Below are 18,233 nucleotides of genomic sequence, written 5' to 3'. Positions count from 1 at the left end.
GTGCCAACGAGCCGGCACCGATCGCCCGCAGCCGCACCGCCGGCCGGCCGCCAGATGGCGTTTTTATTTCGCGCGAAAAAACAAAAAAATCAGCATACGCATTATTTAAACGTAGGCACGCTAACGTTACATCTCACTTACGAAAAAGAAACGCAAAATGTAAAGCACATCGCCATAATTTTATGTAACGTTTCCGTAACTTTCATACAATGTAAAGCACTGCGACCCTTGTCAGAACGATCATCGCGATGTAGCCTGCATTCCAAGGAAATTCAAGAGATATCAGTACCCCCAGCAATACACACACCGACACACCCCTCCCCTGCAACCCGCGGTACTGTTACCTGTACAGGTAATTGCCGACGAAACCGTGGTCACCTGCATTAGTCCAGGTACAGACGTCGCGCCAGGCTGTACCGGAGACGAGCCGTCGCGACAGATCACCGTCGCCCGTCCGCGGCCGCGCCGCCCGAGCCGGGCTCGGCAGCCGACCGACCGGAGCCGCCGTCAACTCGGCCAGACCGCCACGCCGCCGGCGCCAGCCGCGCGTCCAGGGGGCCCCCGCGCGCTCCGCCGCCGCCGTCGTCGTTTGCGTCGCGGACGGCACGAACATCAGCAGCAGCAGCGGCACCGGAGCGATCGACATCGGCCCCGCCAGCCGCCGCCGGACGCCGGCCGTCGGGACGGGCGGCCCCGCCGAGGAGTGACGTCACCTGGTCCATGCTGACCATCTTCTGACCTCGAGACTCGCTGTCCAACTTGCAGAAGACCGCACCTCTCCTTGAGTACACGGTGTAGATTTTTTTACGCTTTTTTGCTTCGAGCAGAGCGTTGAAGATCTCCTTGTTCATAGCTGATAACGACTCATTGATATAGAGAGGTGCCGCCGGTCGATCTCCATGGTTTTGTACTCTGGCTTGCTTCATCCTTCTCTCGTAAATGTCGTCCTTAACCTTGGTCTTGAAAAACTTTACAATGACTGTGCTGTCACCCTGGAGTCTGTGAGCGGTCTGGATGTCGCTGCCGGTGACATGTACCTCAGGGAGGCGTCGATTGAGGACAGATATCACCTTTCCTTCGATATCTTCATCGCGCTCCCTTTTTCCAAATTCCTCGCTCTTGAGTATCAGGCTGTTCATTCGTCTGTTGGTATCTATGCCTTCTAGCTGCTCCTGTAGAGCCTTAATGGTAGCTTCTTGAGAGCTAACTCTGTCCTTCAGTACGTTTGTTTCGGCATCTTTCAAGAACAGTTCACCTTCCATGATTTCAATACGTCTCTCCATACTTCTAAACTTTTCCTCCATGAGCTTCGTCACCTTTTCGATGCCTTTATCTATAATTGATTTCACGGCATCTAAGGACTCGCCGTCCAGACGGCATGAGTGCTCACCTTTTTCTGCGCTGTCTTTTTCTCTGCTGGAACGCTTGCTCTTTTTTGACGTCTTTGTCCGTGTCCGTCATCCAGAGCCTGCATCATCTCTGGGAAAGAACACTGACGTTTTCGGCCACCTCTCCCTATCAGAACGGAGCGATCAGTGTCCTCGGCGTCACCGAACACGGAGTCCAGCTCCGATCCACCAGTGTCCGTGGTCATTTCACGCATCGACACCGAGACGAGCCGAAAATATCACTGTGTCCACCGCGAACGGGTACAGGCGTACACAAACACAAGTGTTCCACAAGGCTATTCCAGCGGCCGGCCGGTAACTGGCGCGGCTAGGCGACCCTACCGGCCCGGTACCCGTCCCTCAGGGCACGGCCGGCGACCCTCGCGCTCGGAGCGTCCGACCTCCACCGCCGCCGGGACGGGAATGTTGGGCGCTATGTTGATAAGTTTGTGAGTTTGCCTGAATTATTATCGATCTGATTATGGATGGAAAACAAGAAAGGCCACATTCGCACGCACTGACTCAAACCGTTCGGCCGGTCAAACTCGCCGCTGTCATGGGTTCGTGTTTATTGTAAGGGCACAGTATCCTCGGAGCGGGCGGTGGGAAAAAGATTGCACACGCGCACGCGGCCCATATCACTCGGCCGCGTCGGCCGACCTCGAGCGGCCGTCGGACCAGCGCCGCAAGTGTTACTGAGCATTGCTAGCGGCGGCTGCGTGCGCCGACGGCGTCACCTATATACCGACTGGTGCTGCCACCTATAGCGGTGATTTAGCCGGTCCGCTGCCCTGCGGTGTCGCAGGTCAGTCCAGTTCGTATCACAGGGAGAAGGCGCAGCAGCACCGGACTCGGTCAGATCCTCGGTGCTGAGACGAATCGAGAAGAGATATAGACGTGTGTAATATGTGTGCGAGGACGCAAAAACAGACGCCTCGAGGCATCACGACGGTATAAGCAGGGACGACTGGCAGAAAATCAGGAGCTGATCGAGAATGGACGCATAACCTGGGGCCGGATGTCAAGCGGAGAAAAAACAAACGAGTCCGGCGCAAAAGTGATCTCACTCTCGCACTGTCACTCTATAGTCTTGTAACACGCACTCACGCACTTCCTCCTCTTTGATTCGAACGCGGTAACAATACAAGAGGGGTATTCACAAGTAGCACTCTGGGCTGATAAACACTAATTTAGCGCGTTAAAAACAAGTTCAAAGGCACAGTATCGAGGTCCTTGAACCTGCATGAAAACGCTTCACTCGTTTTCGTTTCGTCAGTGTCTCCGTTTCAGTCCCCGAGAAGGCTTGGCTTCGTATAGAGGGAAGGCACGGATTGGTCGCTGGGTCGATGACGTCAGGCGCTCGCGGGCCAATCAGCACCGGGCGGGATGTGTGGCGTTGCATTGCGCGTCGCTACGTAAGCAGCTTGATGAACAGCACCGCCAGGGAGATGTTGAGGACGATGACGGCCATGATGAGCCTCTGCCGCGACAGCCAATCCTGGCGAAACGGCGTCACCAGTCAGACACCAGTCAGTCACCAGCCAGACACGCTCACCCAGTGGCGGATCCAGGGGGGGGGGGGCAAAATGGGCATTTGCCCCTCTCAAACGGCGTAATTTTAACATTACGCCTATGGACGAGGCATGGAAAGAATCGATAAATTGTTATGGTTTGCCCCTCCCCCCCCAAAAAACTCTGAGCTGGATCCGCCTCTGCGCTCACCGAGGATGAGGTTGGGCTCCACTTCAAACGGCTGTTTATTACTAGATCACCAATTTAGTAGTTACCTGTTCTGACCCTTTTTCTGTAAGCCAGGGATGATCAGTGATGAAGTGGAGCCCATGTGAAAATGATTTTAAAATGAATAACTGGCATCTACCCGTTACCGTAGAAATTGAAACGATTCCAGTGCACTATGTCCATTTATCCTCCCCACTCCCCAGTCAAGACCCTTTCCACCTGGCAGACCTCCCACAGCAACTGACCTTGACCTTTGGATTGACCACGTAGAGGAGCGGGTTGGCCCGGTACATTTCCGCCTCGGCCGCCTGGCGTCGCACGTCCTCACGACGGTGCGCGGCCAGCATGTTAGCCTCCTCTCGTGGCATGACACGCGCCTTCACTGGTAGCGCGGAGGCGTCAGGTAGCGACTTCTTCCGCTGCAAGGTGCCGCTCGACGACAGCGACGGCTGGCGGACAAACCGAGAACTAATCATACAGGTGCCAGGGACGTGGTGGATTCGCGGTGGTGGATACAGGTGGTGGACGTGGATTCACCCACTGAGTGACTGAACATCCACATCCAGTCAGGCCCTGTTCGGTCAATTAGATGGGTGAAATCAAACGAGAACGGATGGGTCGTATATGACATCAATAGCTCATCAATTGTGCTCGAAATATGGGCCAAAAGATGCTTCGGTTGTGCTCCTGGCACAGTTGTCAGCAAAAGTGACTGTCCAGTGGCTACTGACCGTGTCTGTGCACCGGCTACTGGTCGTGGCTTTTGAGAGGTTGTCGAGAGGCTAATGACGGTGGCTGTCGAGTGGCTACTGGCTATAATAATGCGAGTTGATCAGTGGCTACTGACTAGTAATGCCTCTACTAATGCGAGGAGTTGATCAGTGGCTACTGACTAGTAATGCCTCTACTAATGCGAGGGGTTGTTCAGTGGCTACTGGCTACTGGCTACTGACCGTGGCTCCGCGGCGCGCCGTCGGCCCGGCGGTGACAGTGCTCTCGGTGCGTTTGACGCCGCTCCCTCCGGCGGGCGGAGTCAGCAGCCGGGCCGCCTCCTCGGGTGTGTTCGGGATGAACAGGCCGCCGGTGACCTCCTGGTCGGCCAGATTGGGCAGCGTCTGCCGCCGGCCGCCCACGGGCACCTCCTCCGGCTCGGGCGGCTCGGGCGCGCCCGGCGGCGGCCGCGAGTTGCCGCGCACGCGCGCCACCAGGTCGGGAGGCAGGCGGACTGGCGGCGGCTCCGGCTGCGGCGTCTGGCGCGCCGACCGGCTGAACCTGTCCACGGACACGTCCCGGCTCGGCGGCCGCCGGTAGTGGTCGAAATGATCGTTCATGGCCGCCTGGAACTGCCCGCCGCCGCCGGCTGACGGGCCCCGCGAGCTGGCGCGCGCCGGCCGAGAGCCGGCCCGTGCCAGCATCCTGCCGCGCGGCCGGCCGTCGGCGCTGTCCGCCGCCGCCGGTGACGACGGGCCGCCGTCGAGCGCGGCGTCTCCGTTGAGTCGGTGATCGGCAAGCGTCGTGGCGGAGAGGTCGTTCTCTTCCGTCTGATGAGCGGGCGTCATGTGCGCCAGGGGTGACACGGAGAGCGGCGCCGGGTGCGGCACGGTCACCGGGCCCGGGATCGGCGGCAGCTCGCGCTCCGAGTCCCCACTGTCCTCTGCGTTCAGGCCCGGCGGCAGGCCGTTCGGCGGCGGCTGCTCCTCGCCGCGCGGCCGCACATACAGCGAGCGCGACCTCTGGTGCAGCGAGTTCTCGTCGCGCGCCTTGGGAGGGGCGAGTGTGTTCATGTTGGCGGCGCCGCCGCGTGCCTCCAGCCGGGAGCGGACCACATCCGACCCTGCCAACGGCGGAAAGGAAGGTCAGAAGAACGCTGGGTGAGGTCAAACCGGCTGGGCAGTCAGACGAACGGAGGCTAGGCGAACGGGAGATTAAACACGAGCGCTGGGGGAGGTCAGACCAAAAGGGGACAGTCAACAATTTGATACGATTGGAGAAATAGAGAGAGTGGAGACATGCCACATGAAACTACGCGCTAGCATACCCGGCTTGTTCATGGAATTGTTTTCTCAAGTCAACTGTAAGGCGAACGAACTCTTTTTGCCGCCACATTTGCGCGACGAATTATGATTTCCAGTCTCTTGCACACGCGCTGCTTTCATCTCACATCCGCATTGCTTCCATTCATCTCACATCCGGGTTCTATTACTCTCTGCGGGAGCTGCCGGGGATTAAAAAATAATTCCAGAGTGCTGGCTTCCCGCAACTTCACCGAACCACCGTCGTTCGACATGCGGAGAACTCTGGGGTCGGTGAACCCTACCCTCGCTGTAAGTACAAACTGGCGCACACATGAGGCCATTAGGCAGCAGGCCAGCCATGCCATCTGACTCATCACACTCTTCTCTCTCTCTCTCTCTCTCTCTCTCTCTCTCTCTCTCTCTCTCTCTCTCTCTCTCTCTCTCTCTCTCTCTCTCTCTCTCTCTCTCTCTCTCTCTCTCTCGCTGCCGTCCTGCTCCGCCATCTGTGCGGAATTCGGAATGGGGATGCCGTTTCCGCCTGCTGAAGCTGTCCTACAGCGGACTGGCTGCTCTCTATCGGCTTGCCGGCGGGCCTGAGCTGGTAGACTGTGCCGCATTACATAGCGGCCGGGCGGCACAGCATCCTGGTATAACGTGAAGGCTGGCTGCCAGTGCAGTGCCCACTCGCAGCCGGTAGCATCTGCATCAAGTCCTTCTCCCGTTTCTGTTTAGGATTGAATTGGTGATATGCAGAACTAGAAGAAATTTCTAGTTGGAGAAGCAATTCCTTGAATCTTGATCGATATTGCGCAGTTCCAGCCGTCCTTTCGAACGACGTTTTTGCAGCTTTCATGTGCTTCCAGACGGGAGCGGACCACGTCCAACCCAGACCAACCCTGCCGACGGCACCATCATATTCCATCAGGACACTTCTTCTGTGAACCGGTGCAGTTGAATGATTCTTTTGTGTAAAACTGTTGCAGTTCGCATAGCACTTAACTGGCTCCATGGGGCACACGCATCGGTTCGTAGACCCCACCCGCTGCGCCGATCCCGGGTTCCAGCTGCCCCGCCGGATCCTGGCCGCGCCCGGTGCACCGCTGCAGACTGCCGGGCGTGGGTCTGCTGGCGGCGCCGGGCCGCCGGGGTCGCGCCGGACTCGGGGCGGGTCCAGTAGCGGCGGAACACCTTCAATTAAGGGGGGGGGGGGCACTGCCGACTTTTGGTCCCATTCTTTCCATGCAACGCCAATAGCGCTAATGTTAAAATGCCAAAATCAAGAGGGGGGCACGGTGCCCCGGTGCCCTCCCCGTTCCGCCGCCTATGGGCGGGTCTGCACTAATTGCACGTGACGGCGCCGCTCCGATTTAGCGTCGGCAGCCGGGTGGCGACCGGGCGGCCGGTGACGGCGGGTTGCCCGCGCCCCCCGGTGGCCCGGCGGCCTGACCAGCTATTTCTGTCCTAGCGCCCCGGCAGCCGGGCAGCCGGGTCGCCTGCCCTCCCCGCCCTCCCGGCATATCAACACAGCACGCGCTCCTGCCGCCCCCCCCCCCCCCGCCCCGGTCAGACAGGCGGAAGTGAGGGAGCTGCGAGCGGGGCCCGTCCGACCTAGTTAACCTGACCGTGGCCTGGCCGGCCGGTCTGAGCGAGCGAGACTGCCAGGCGGACCCCATGGACCTGCGTCCGGACCGGCCAGGGTGGGGAGGGGGGCGGCTGGACCGTCTGGCTAAACACCGCCACCTTGTCCGGTCGGCCACCGATTCGGTGCCGAAACCTCACCACTGACCCGCTTCCCACATCGCCCGACCTCTGTTCGGTGCGGCGCCTCCCCGCAACAGAGCCCCGTTCACTAACTAGCGCCGCGCTGGCCTGTATACGCAGCCGGGCAACTCGTATAAACGGTCGTCGCCGTGGTATGTGGCGTCGGCGCCGACGCGTCCGCCAAGAGCCGATCGGTTCTGCGAACGGGGCCGCGTTCCGGCTACTGGTGCATTGTTCGGTGTTCCGTCAGCGCTGGGGGTCGTGAGTCAGCACAGCTCCGCAGGGAGGGGGTACGGGTGGTGACGAAACCCCGCCGACCTCCACTCTCTGCCCCTACCCTCCCCCCGTCCTACCGGGGGCCCAGGGCACGAAATCTCGGTCACGGGGCCACTGGAGAGCCGGTGGTGCGCACTGGGAACATGTCAGAACACGGCGTGGCCCCGGCACCTGTCGATTGCACCACACGACGCAGATCCCGTCTGTGCAGAGCTCGGCGCAGGGGCGGTCTGCGTTGCTCCTGTCGGGGAAATAGAGATATACTAGGGTGACCCGCGTGCTCCGCAACGCGAAAAGGGATATTTTCGATCGGCGGGTGTTCGGTTGTCCTTGTGTCGGTTGGGTTATCTATCCATTTCGGTCGATTGCTTTTTGACGGCTAAACGTTTTGGCTTGTGGAAAAAATATCCACCGCATCGAGGTGCCCGTGTCTGATAAGCATGCTTTCCACTTCAGAATCTGCCAAATGTGCTTTATAATTGAGGTGCGTAGTTTTCAGACAAATGAAAGGCGTAGATATTTTTCGCTAAAAATCACTTTGCAGAGGTTTAAAACATTTATATTTTTAAGAATTCTGTTGCTTGTCATGCAAACGTGATGATTGGATCTTGGAGAGAATTGAATGCTCTTTCTAATGATAGCATTTTCAATTGTCAAGCGTATCAGGTTAAGCAGCAAATCCCGTGTAACTTTTTAGTGGCACATTTTGGACAAATACCATTTAATTCAGCGATTTTTTCCACATTGTTTTTGATCAATTAGCTTTTCACAATTTTTCCATGAGAGACGGTACATTTTTATTGCTAATAGGCGCTGTTTCAACTCATTCCGTCTGACGATCACCTGAAATTAATATAAATTCCAAAATCCGTTTAAAATGGCACTTTTTGAAATGAAATTGCCCTCACACTTGCACGTGGCGCGTGCCACCCCTGCACCGCACACTATTCGATTGCCCGTTCGATTCTCTACACGATGCTGTTTTCCCCGTGCCGATCGGGCGCACGGCTACCGAGATATTGCACGGGGAACGGACCCGTGTCGGGCAAATTTAGCCATTTTCGCCCGTTTTTGCCAGCCGATTTATACATGTAAGGTCTATGACGCGAATTTGCACTTTTTGGGCACGCGCCACGCGCTCGCTATCGATCCGATCGAGCCGAGACCGCTCAAAGGCACGTTGTCCATCCTTGTTCTATAACTTGCGCAAATTTCAGCGCGGTAGGTGCAACGGTGTGATCTGTAACCCGCGCTACGTAGCACCATGTCGCGACCTTCGTAATAGACAGAAACTACGCCCTCCTCAAATAGTAATATAGACTAGGGTGACCCGCGTGCTCCGCAACGCGAAAAGGGATATTTGCGATCGGCGGGTGTTCGGTTGTTCTTGTGTCGGTTGGGTTATCTATCCATTTCGGTCGATTGCTTTTTGACGGCTAAACGTTTTGGTTTGTGGAAAAAATATCCACCGCATCGAGGTGCCCGTGTCTGATAAGCATGCTTTCCACTTCAGAATCTGTCAAATGTGCTTTATAATTGAGGTGCGTAGTTTTAAGACAAATGAAAGGCGTAGATAATTTTCGCTAAAAATCGTTTTGCAGAGGTTTAAAACATTTATATTTTTAAGAATACTGTTGCTTGTCATGCAAACGTGATGATTGGATCTTGGAGAGAATTGAATGCTCTTTCTAATGATAGCATTTTCAATTGTCAAGCGTATCAGGTTAAGCAGCAAATCCCGTGTATCTTTTTAGTGGCACATTATGGACAAATACCATTTTAATTCAGCGATTTTTCCACATTGTTTTTAATCAATTAGCTGTCCACAATTTTTCCATGAGAGGCGGTACATTTCTCTTGGCAATTGACGTTGTTTCAACTCTCTCAGTCTGATGGTCACGGGAAAATAAAATAAAATCCAAAATCCGTTTAAAATGGCACTTTTTGAAATGAAAATGCCCTCACACTTGCACGTGGCGCGTGCCACCCCTGCACCGCACACTATTCGATAGCCCGTTCGATTCTCTACACGATGCTGTTTTCCCCGTGCCGATCGGGCGCACGGCTACCGAGATATTGCACCGGGACCGGACCCGTGTCGGGCAAATTTAGCCATTTTCGCCCGTTTTTGCCAGCCGATTAATACATGTAAAGTCTATGACGTGAATTTGCACTTTTTGGGCACGCGCCACGCGCTCGCTATCGATCCGATCGAGCCGAGACCGCTCAAAGGCACGTTGTCCATCCTTGTTCTATAACTTGCGCAAATTTCAGCTCGGTAGGTGCAACGGTGTGATCTGTAACCCGCGCTACGTAGCACCATGTCGCGACCTTCGTAATAGACAGAAACTACGCCCTCCTCAAATAGTAATATAGATGGGACGGTATTAATCGTCCGGCGCTGCCATGCACCGGAGGGTGGTCCGGTGCGGAGACCTAACAATCTCTTCCACACAATGTCGGTTTTGCTGCTTTGATTAACTACCAAACAATAAGCAGAAACTTACCGACTAGGCGTTGGCAGGACAATGAATACACCATGACTGTAATTCACTTCTAGCAACGTCTTTTCAGTCCTACACAGCAGAACGGACGTCCGTATTGCGACCAAACTCACCCGGCTGATGAAACTCGGGCGCGAACTGTTTGGCGTGAATACGGGCGACGTCCGAGTCCTCCCTGGAGTGGATGGCCGCGATGTCTGCCTGCTCCGCCTTTCCGCGCGCTGTGGCCGTCCTGCAGAGGGGTGGGCTCCGTCAGTTGAGGGTTCGTCCAGTAACGAAGGGTTCAAAACTCTGCGTGGTTGATAATGTGCAAACATGGGAAATAAGGCGATCACGGGCGGGTAGGAAAGCCCTAAAAATAATGGTTTTCTTGCGATAAAATCACAAGACGATATACAAATGTCTAGACGATGTCATGACGCGATCTCTAGATGGTAATGCCAGTGATGTCTATTTATGACATTCGTGATATTCTTGGAGTCAAAAATAAATTTTCATTAGCGATCAGCCGCTGCAGAGAGTGGTTTCGATCGCACCAACGATTTGTACCGCCACTCTGTTAATTATTTCATTCGGCCAGGGCGGCACGGCGAGAATCGATTGTCAATAGCCAATCGGTGCTGGATCACCGCCCGGTCGGTCTCGCCCCCCCCCCACCTCACCCCCTCTCTACCCCGCCCCGCCCCAGCCACGCTCGATGCCGGGTGCAGCCACGGCCACGTGCCTTCCCCACCACGCGGTGGTGGCGGTGTACCGACCGTCACGTGACCTCTATACCCGGAGGCGATAATGGTGCGGCGAAAATTAAACATGCAATGAAGCAAAGCACGATGCGTTGTTATACAACGATTATATAAGCGTGGAAGTGGTCGATGTAAACAAAGGGAATGGAACTTTAGTGGAATGTTTTTTTTTTCGGATAGTTGTTCTTTCCAAAGTTGACTTTGATCTGATGTCGGAGTGCAGCCGGATACGTGACAGACGGTAAATTGAATCTTGGTAAACCCATACGCCGTGTTATCGACTCTCAATGCTCAAAGACAGACGGTCTTTTGAGCAGACAGGAAGTCCTGGGACGGGGAAGTCCTGGATACGAAGAGCTCGGTCTACAATCTCAGAGTCTCGGGAGTTACCTAATACGTGCCTATCGGAGTTTGATTATTGGTGAATAGTGGATCTATCCAACACGCCATTTACTGGTGGAATATTGAATGTCGCGCGTACACGTCTACTGTCCCCGTAATGAAAGACGTAAATACGAGACGAGTGCATGTTCGTATTCACATCTGAGAACCATATCCATACAACACATCTAAAGCCCATTATAGTCCAACATATTGCATGACCCATGACGCATTTAGCATTCCCCCGCTTTTCCGGCCTATATCTTATGGCAAGACGATACGGCAGCGTCAGCGATGACCAAACTACTGTAACGCAGATGCGTTACATTTTCATCTTTCATGCTGAACTGCAAGCTGTGCCACAAGCTGAAACACGGCCATCTGCGAGCGCCGCACAGACACGGTCAGCCGGCTAAATCGGCTGTGATACCCTCTCTCCGTCCCAGCTGGCGTCCACACAGACGGCGCAGTCGGCTCTGACAAACAGGGGTCCTCTATAGATGACCACCCCACTTCATGAGAACCCGGATCTGAAGCCAACAAATAGCATACCGAAACGCGCCATTCTGCCAGCCTCGAGCCATTAATCAGTTTAGCCTTTGGAAAACAAGACTCTGTCCCACGCTCGGCACCCCGCCAGAGAACAAGGAGAGGGGAGGGCAGACCGGCCCTGATTTGAACCAAAACAAGAAAGGGGAGTGGAGACCGACCCGGTTTGTACGAAAACAGGATGAAATGGAACTCGGTCGCCAACGACAAAATATAGGACATCTGGCCGGACCTGACTTCAAAACAAGGGGAGCAGAGGGCCAGGCCCGCCACCTGGCGCCTCAGGCGCCGTGAGCGCCGGCGGCGAATTCCACCCGATCGCTGCGTGAAAGGGTGCGACTGCCATGGCCGGAGGGGAACCGAACTTTGTCAGCAAATCACGAACTTTCGAGGGCGGAGCCGAGTGCAGCTTCTGAGAATGGAGGACGGAGATTGGACAAGGTGATGCTGCCCGGCCCTCTGAAGTATGACGTCATCAGAAGTATAAGTTGATGAAACGGAACTGAAAAACTCTCTTGGACGACGCATTCGAGGCCGCTCTTCGCTCTCGGCTCACATCTGACATCGTGGACAGCCCACGAGACACCAGCGGCAGGCATCACGGCGCCGGCGGCGGCTCCGGCCGCCTGGCCGGGCGCTGGACGGTCACGACCATCATGTCAGCGACTCCATCTCAAGTAAGGTCACGCGGTGAACACGGGTGCGCACCTAGTCCCTAAATCCTCCAAGTAACCCCCCCCCCCTTTCGTTACTGCTATGTGAGCCACATTATATTCCCCTTTTAGGTGTCGTCCGCAATATTTTAGGCCATTCAGCTTGGGTATTTAAATTTATTCTTGGGACTTTCAGTCTAGGTAGCTTAATTTCACAATTCGATTTCGATCAATTATGTAACTGTGCGCGTAGTGCGACACGCGTGCCGACGTGGGCCCTCTTCAGTCGTCTGGCGCCCCGTTGTGATTTAAGCGGACGGAGGGGATTATGCACCGTGGGGAGTCGGGAAAGGGACGGGCGACTGTGTACCGCACCGCGCGGCTTGTGGGGCTCAGTTGATGGGCGGCCTGGGCCCAGAATGTTTCCTTTAAATTTGACTTGTAAGGGAATTTAAGGTGTTGCGTCGGAGTATGTAAATAAATGGGACTTGTAAATATTGAAATACGAGTGTGAGTAGTGCTGAAGGGGCAGGGATCGGAGGATGGAGCATAAAAGGCCATATGATAACCCACAGTCAGGAAAGAGGTCGTTTCCAAGGTGTCCGGCCAGAGTAATTTACAACGATCAGTTCTCTTTATCTGTTGAGTTTACACAGTGCACAAAGCGATTATACACAACACATGCAGGGCCTCCCTAGCCTAACCGATACTGGAGTTTCTCCGGTTGACTCCTAAGTGCCCTTGCCAGTGGATTTCCTGGCACTCCATCCTCCCCAAATCATCCCACGGTCCAACAATAGCGATTACACACAACACCCACAGGACCTCCCTAGCCAAACCGATACTGGAGCTTCTCCGGTTGACTCCTAAGTGCCCTTGCCAGTGGATTTCCTGGCACTTCATCCTCCCCAAATTATCCCACGGTCCAACAATAGCGATTATACACAACACACACACAGGACGTCCCTAGCCTAGCCGATACTGGAGCTTCTCCGGTTGACTCCTAAGTGCCCTTGCCAGTGGATTTCCTGGCACTCCATCCTCCCCAAATTATCCCACGGTCCAACAATAGCGATTATACACAACACACACACACACAGGACCTCCCTAGCCTAGCCGATACTGGAGCTTCTCCGGTTGACTCCTAAGTGCCCTTGCCAGTGGATTTCCTGGCACTCCATCCTCCCCAAATTATCCCACGGTCCAAACAATAGCGATTACACACAATACACACAGGACCTCCCTAGCCTAACCGATACTGGAGCTTCTCCGGTTGACTCCTAAGTGCCCTTGCCAGTGGATTTCCTGGCACTCCATCCTCCCCAAATTATCCCACGGTCCAAATGATATCGATTATACACAACACATACGGGACCTCCCTAGCCCAACCGATACTGGAGCTTCTCCGGTTGACTCCCAAGTGCCCTCGCCAGCGGATTTCCTGGCGCTCTATCCTATCCAGCGGTCCGAATATAAGGAGCACACATAGACCTTGCCGCACACGAAATATTTGTAACTTTACCCCACATGGACACTGAGGACACTGCAAGGGACGGAACCGGGGAGATAGATGATGCACGTCACGCCCCTGTGCGTGGAAAGCCCACCGACGCGGCCATGGGTTAGGAGGGAGATAAGAAGCGAGTGAAATGGAATTGAAGACTGTACACGTAGAGGAATCGGATTTCCTGAATGAAGCTCAGCTCGGATAGACCCCACTTAAATAGTAGGCCTCGCTTGGGTAAGCCCTGGATACGTGCAATAAGTCGCGAAGTGAAGAGGAAGGGTGAGAGCGAGTTGAGGATCGATTATTGAGGATGAGTGCATAGCCGACGAAGGCTAATCCGTTCGGTTGCCGGCGCGGGCCCCATAAAGCCGTGGCTATACGGAGACGATGCAGGCAGCCCGGAGGGACCTAGTGACCCCGCCCGGTTTTAAAAGATAGGTTAGGTCCGCTATCGGTCCATTGAGTGATCAGCGCAGGATGACATTCGATAAGTGACGTAGGTAGTTTCGGAGATGGTTAGGACCCCAGGCGTCCCAGCGAGGAGACGTATGCCGCCGGTTAAGTAATGTCCCGCGAAGAAACGTGTGATGCTGCAGGACGGGGGTGAACATTAAATACCAAAGCATGCGAGTCGGGTGATCGCGGTAAGTCGGTACTGGCCACCCCGCTGTCAGTCGATTTACTCCGGCCGTGCAGCGGTCATTTCGGTTAGGTCTGTGACGACAGCTTAACTACCAGCAACGGATAGATAGGGCTTCGGGCACCTATAACGCTGGTAGTCGTGGATTGTGTGAAGCCAACGGAGGCTTACCCGTTCGGTCGCCGGTGCTGTTCCAAAAGCCGTGGCTATACGGAGACGATGCAGGCAGCCCGGACGGACCTAGTTACCCAGCCCGGTTTCAAATTTTAGATAAGCCCATTGCGGGCCGTGGTACGCTTAGTTTTCGTTTTATTATAGGCAATTTGGCATAAACTGGTAGTCATGGATTCGTGTAAAGCCGACGAACGACTAACCCTTTTCGGTCGCCGGGGGCTGGCCCGAAAACCGCGGCTATACGGAGACGACGCAGGCAGCCCGGACGGACCTTAGTTACCCAGCCCCGGTCTCAAATTTCAAATAAGTCCCCCGCGGAAACCGGACTACACAGTGTCCTGCGAGCCGTAGTCTCGGAACCGCTGGCCGAAGACATTTATGTTTTTTTGTGTAGGTAGTTCGACATGGTGATGGGACGGACCGCAATAAGTCACGTAACGCGAAGGTCGAGTGCCGAAATATGTGGTGGGTCGTATCTCTAATTGTGTAGCGTGAGCATTATGAAGCGTTTGTCTGATGTACGGAACATTGTGGTTATGAAGGGATAACGGTTAAATGACATTTAAGGCCAATGACTCGATAACGACTTTGCGCGCGCCCTAGCACCACCGGGGGAAGTTAGGCAAAGGGGGGGGGATCAGAGATGGTTAACTCTGAAAATTTATAAGGTATGGCTGGGCGTATGACAGAAATGAGAGGGGACGGGCAAATGAACGTATGATTGGCATGTATATCCGGTGGGAGATAACCCTCAGCTAGGACGGGTGCTATTGTTTGAGAGTGGGACCTTTGTTTAGTAGAGTTGGGTTCGTATTTCAGTGTGATCAAGGTAATAGGTTAATATTATCCCTCCTCCCATTCCTTAACCCTGGCCTATGTGTTTCCGATGATTGATCGCCCCGGAAAGCTAGATTCACAGTCGGAACGGGTTCGCGAGGGGCCGGATAAAGAGATGGGCTTCTATGGAGCGCGCCGACGGAGCTCATCCCACTACCGAAAGACACTGCCCGGTTAGCCCCGCAACGCCGCGAAACCCCGCTACAGATTTGGCGCACCCAACGTGGGGTAGGATCAATCAAAGGAAACATGAAGTCGGTGGACGGACGTGCATTGCCGAACCCAAAGCTAAAATTTCAGAGGAAATGCGAGCGTGAGTGAGAAAACGTATTATGTCTGAGCTAGATGCAGTGGGAGCTGGTCACTCAGTGCAGCGTTACTCGGGTTAAATTGATTTGATTGAAATCAGAAAGCGTGGATTGCTGGAGGGTGTATATATCATGAAGTGATAAGGGTAAATCGAGGATCAATTTTAAGTGACGGGCGAGCGGGCTTGGTGTATTTTTTTCGGCTACAGGTATCGCTAACTAAAATTATGTGGCTTACATCTAGCGAACCCTAACCTTGAGTGAAATCCCGTGATCCAAAGCTAGAGTAATCACACCGAGGATGCCATTTTAACCCAATTTTTAAGAGATTGTACCCATCCTATACCAAAAAGGTGCAGTGACCTATGTGTGACCCGTGGACTGACCCGCCTCTGGAGAGAACTGACAGGAGACCGGCAACCGTCCACGAGCCGTTTTCCGCGACGGAAAACCCCGTTACAAAGCAGGCAGTCATGTGTGTTGCCGAATCCGATGTATATAATGAAGATACGACTGAGCGCGACGCTATGAAGGTATCGAATGTTGTCGAATGAAATCAGGGCTGAAGAAGGCAAGAATGATACATAAGACGCATCATATTGAAAAAAGGTGACGGCAGAGATTGAAGATGATCGAGGTTGTTATTGAAGTAATATGAAGAACAGTAAAGTGAAAAGAAGGAAGGCACACAGCGGAGATTGACGGCGGAAGAAAACAAAATGAAGGAGACCGATGAAAACGATGCCACTAATACTGAATTACAATGCAGACCTGAAACCACAGAAGGGAAACAACATCTGAGAAGAAAAAGATGAAATGCTTTGAAAATAATGAGATCTCGCGCATTCTCTTCCCAAAATGAGAAAGTGGGGAGAGCAAGCGCGCAACAAGGAGTGACGAGAGACGCCGGCACAAAATGCTAGTCATCAACAGCAGACTGGCTGATGCTGACAACCAGTACCAAAGGAGACTCAAAATGAAGACAACGCCTGAAATAAATAACAACAGAAGACCGGAAGAAGGAGAAGGAGACACGAATAGAACCAAAACTACAATGTTGTTAGCAGCTACCATCGCACGTCTATGACGACAAAATCAGACGGCAACCGGAATAATGGTGACGAGAACTACAACCATGGAACATCATTGGCACAACCGTTCGGACAGATCTGAATGTCACCAGATTCGACCACGGACCACAATGAACAGCCGTAATGGACCGGACCAGCCTGAGAGCCGATTTCTGGCCGCCCGCTGCACTGGAAGGTGGTAATCTGCCCTTCCATCAAATGCAGGCGGCTCCCACTTCCCACTTCCCAGGCTTGGAGACCGACTCATGAGATGTGCTGCAAGTCAGAACGAAGGGCCCATCATCGCAGCCAAATAACCGTAGAGCAGACAGCAAGGACAACAGGCCTGGGTAACAACACCGACTGCATCCGTTCCAGCATCGGCAGTCAAGGTGGGCTACCTCTCCCGTGACTACCAGACCAACTGCAGGGTGCCGGCAGCGACCAGAGCTGTGGCTCATCTACAACAACAGCCGCAAATCATCGGAAAGGCTGCAGTGTAGCCAATAGCCACGTCTGCCGCTGGATGTGACAGCCAAACCATCATCGGCAGTCTACACCAGAGCGCAGCCTCTGCGTCCACCAGACCAACAGGAACAGCTCGGAGGTGCGCTAGAGCCACGTTCAACCCAGGCTCAGCCACAGACGACGAGTTTGGAGCCGATCATAGCCAGCCCTGACAGCTCACCAGGGCAGCTGCGTTCGACATCGATGGTCGGCGAGGACTACGTCTACAACTACGAGACTGGGGAAATCCGGAACTGGGACCAGACTACAGTAGCAGCCGGCCGATTCGAGACCAAGTCGCGGACGACCTCCAGTCCGTCATCACGGCCATCCCGGACCGGATCTGTCGTGGCTCATGGAGCCACCATCAGGTGCCGGGCTCACTTCTTTGGCATACCATACCTAATCTGCACCGGTATGTTATCGCTAATTTGATCAGAATTATAGTAACCAAATGTAGCAATGTTATTTTTGTATTGTCATGTGTCGATTATTTCAATGGTTAATTCAATTTCCATAGTTTTGCGCGCTAATTATTTGATGTGTAGTTGGTGGTGTTTTACGGGATAGTACGTGAATGTTTAGTTCTGGAAATGTAAGAATGGCCTGAAATACTGTGCAATGACACAAAACCCGCAATCCTTATGTCCTAATCATCCAAGCTCGTCCTACCATTCTCCCCAACCGAACACTCCTGTTGAAATAACTACCAATCCTTTAGAAGACGGCCACCCGCTCTCGTCAAAGAAGTCACCAAGAAACACGACGAAACGGCACCAAATAGCACGGCAGAAGTGGGCTCTCAAACGTTTAGTCGCGGGGCGCGACTATAAAAAGAGGTCTGAAAATGTAACGCAGATGCGTTACATTTTTCATCTTTCATGCTGAACTGCAAGCTGTGCCACAAGCTGAAACACGGCCATCTGCGAGCGCCGCACAGACACGGTCAGCCGGCTAAATCGGCTGTGATACCCTCTCTCCGTCCCAGCTGGCGTCCACACAGACGGCGCAGTCGGCTCTGACAAACAGGGGTCCTCTATAGATGACCACCCCACTTCATGAGAACCCGGATCTGAAGCCAACAAATAGCATACCGAAACGCGCCATTCTGCCAGCCTCGAGCCATTAATCAGTTTAGCCTTTGGAAAACAAGACTCTGTCCCACGCTCGGCACCCCGCC

General features: G+C 54.1%; 1 protein-coding gene across 1 annotated transcript in view; it reads right to left on the bottom strand.

Annotated features, from left to right (window-relative positions):
- Window positions 1-1,940: 1,940 nt before the first annotated feature.
- The window catches only part of LOC122366595 (junctophilin-1-like), a 53,022-nt gene continuing 36,729 nt past the window's right edge, over window positions 1,941-18,233 (bottom strand). The window contains exons 6-9 of the mRNA XM_043339012.1: window positions 9,798-9,916; window positions 4,082-4,962; window positions 3,374-3,577; window positions 1,941-2,886 (exon numbers count right to left, since the gene is read on the bottom strand). Coding sequence (XP_043194947.1) covers window positions 2,800-2,886; window positions 3,374-3,577; window positions 4,082-4,962; window positions 9,798-9,916 — 1,291 coding nt within the window. The 3' untranslated portion in view covers window positions 1,941-2,799. The remainder of the gene's footprint in view (window positions 2,887-3,373; window positions 3,578-4,081; window positions 4,963-9,797; window positions 9,917-18,233) is intronic.

This window comes from Amphibalanus amphitrite, unplaced genomic scaffold, assembly GCF_019059575.1.
Source record: "Amphibalanus amphitrite isolate SeventyFive unplaced genomic scaffold, NRLGWU_Aamphi_draft 000818F_arrow, whole genome shotgun sequence".
Classification (NCBI taxonomy): Eukaryota; Metazoa; Arthropoda; class Thecostraca; order Balanomorpha; family Balanidae; genus Amphibalanus; species Amphibalanus amphitrite.
This window is presented reverse-complemented; position numbering and strand designations above follow the sequence as displayed.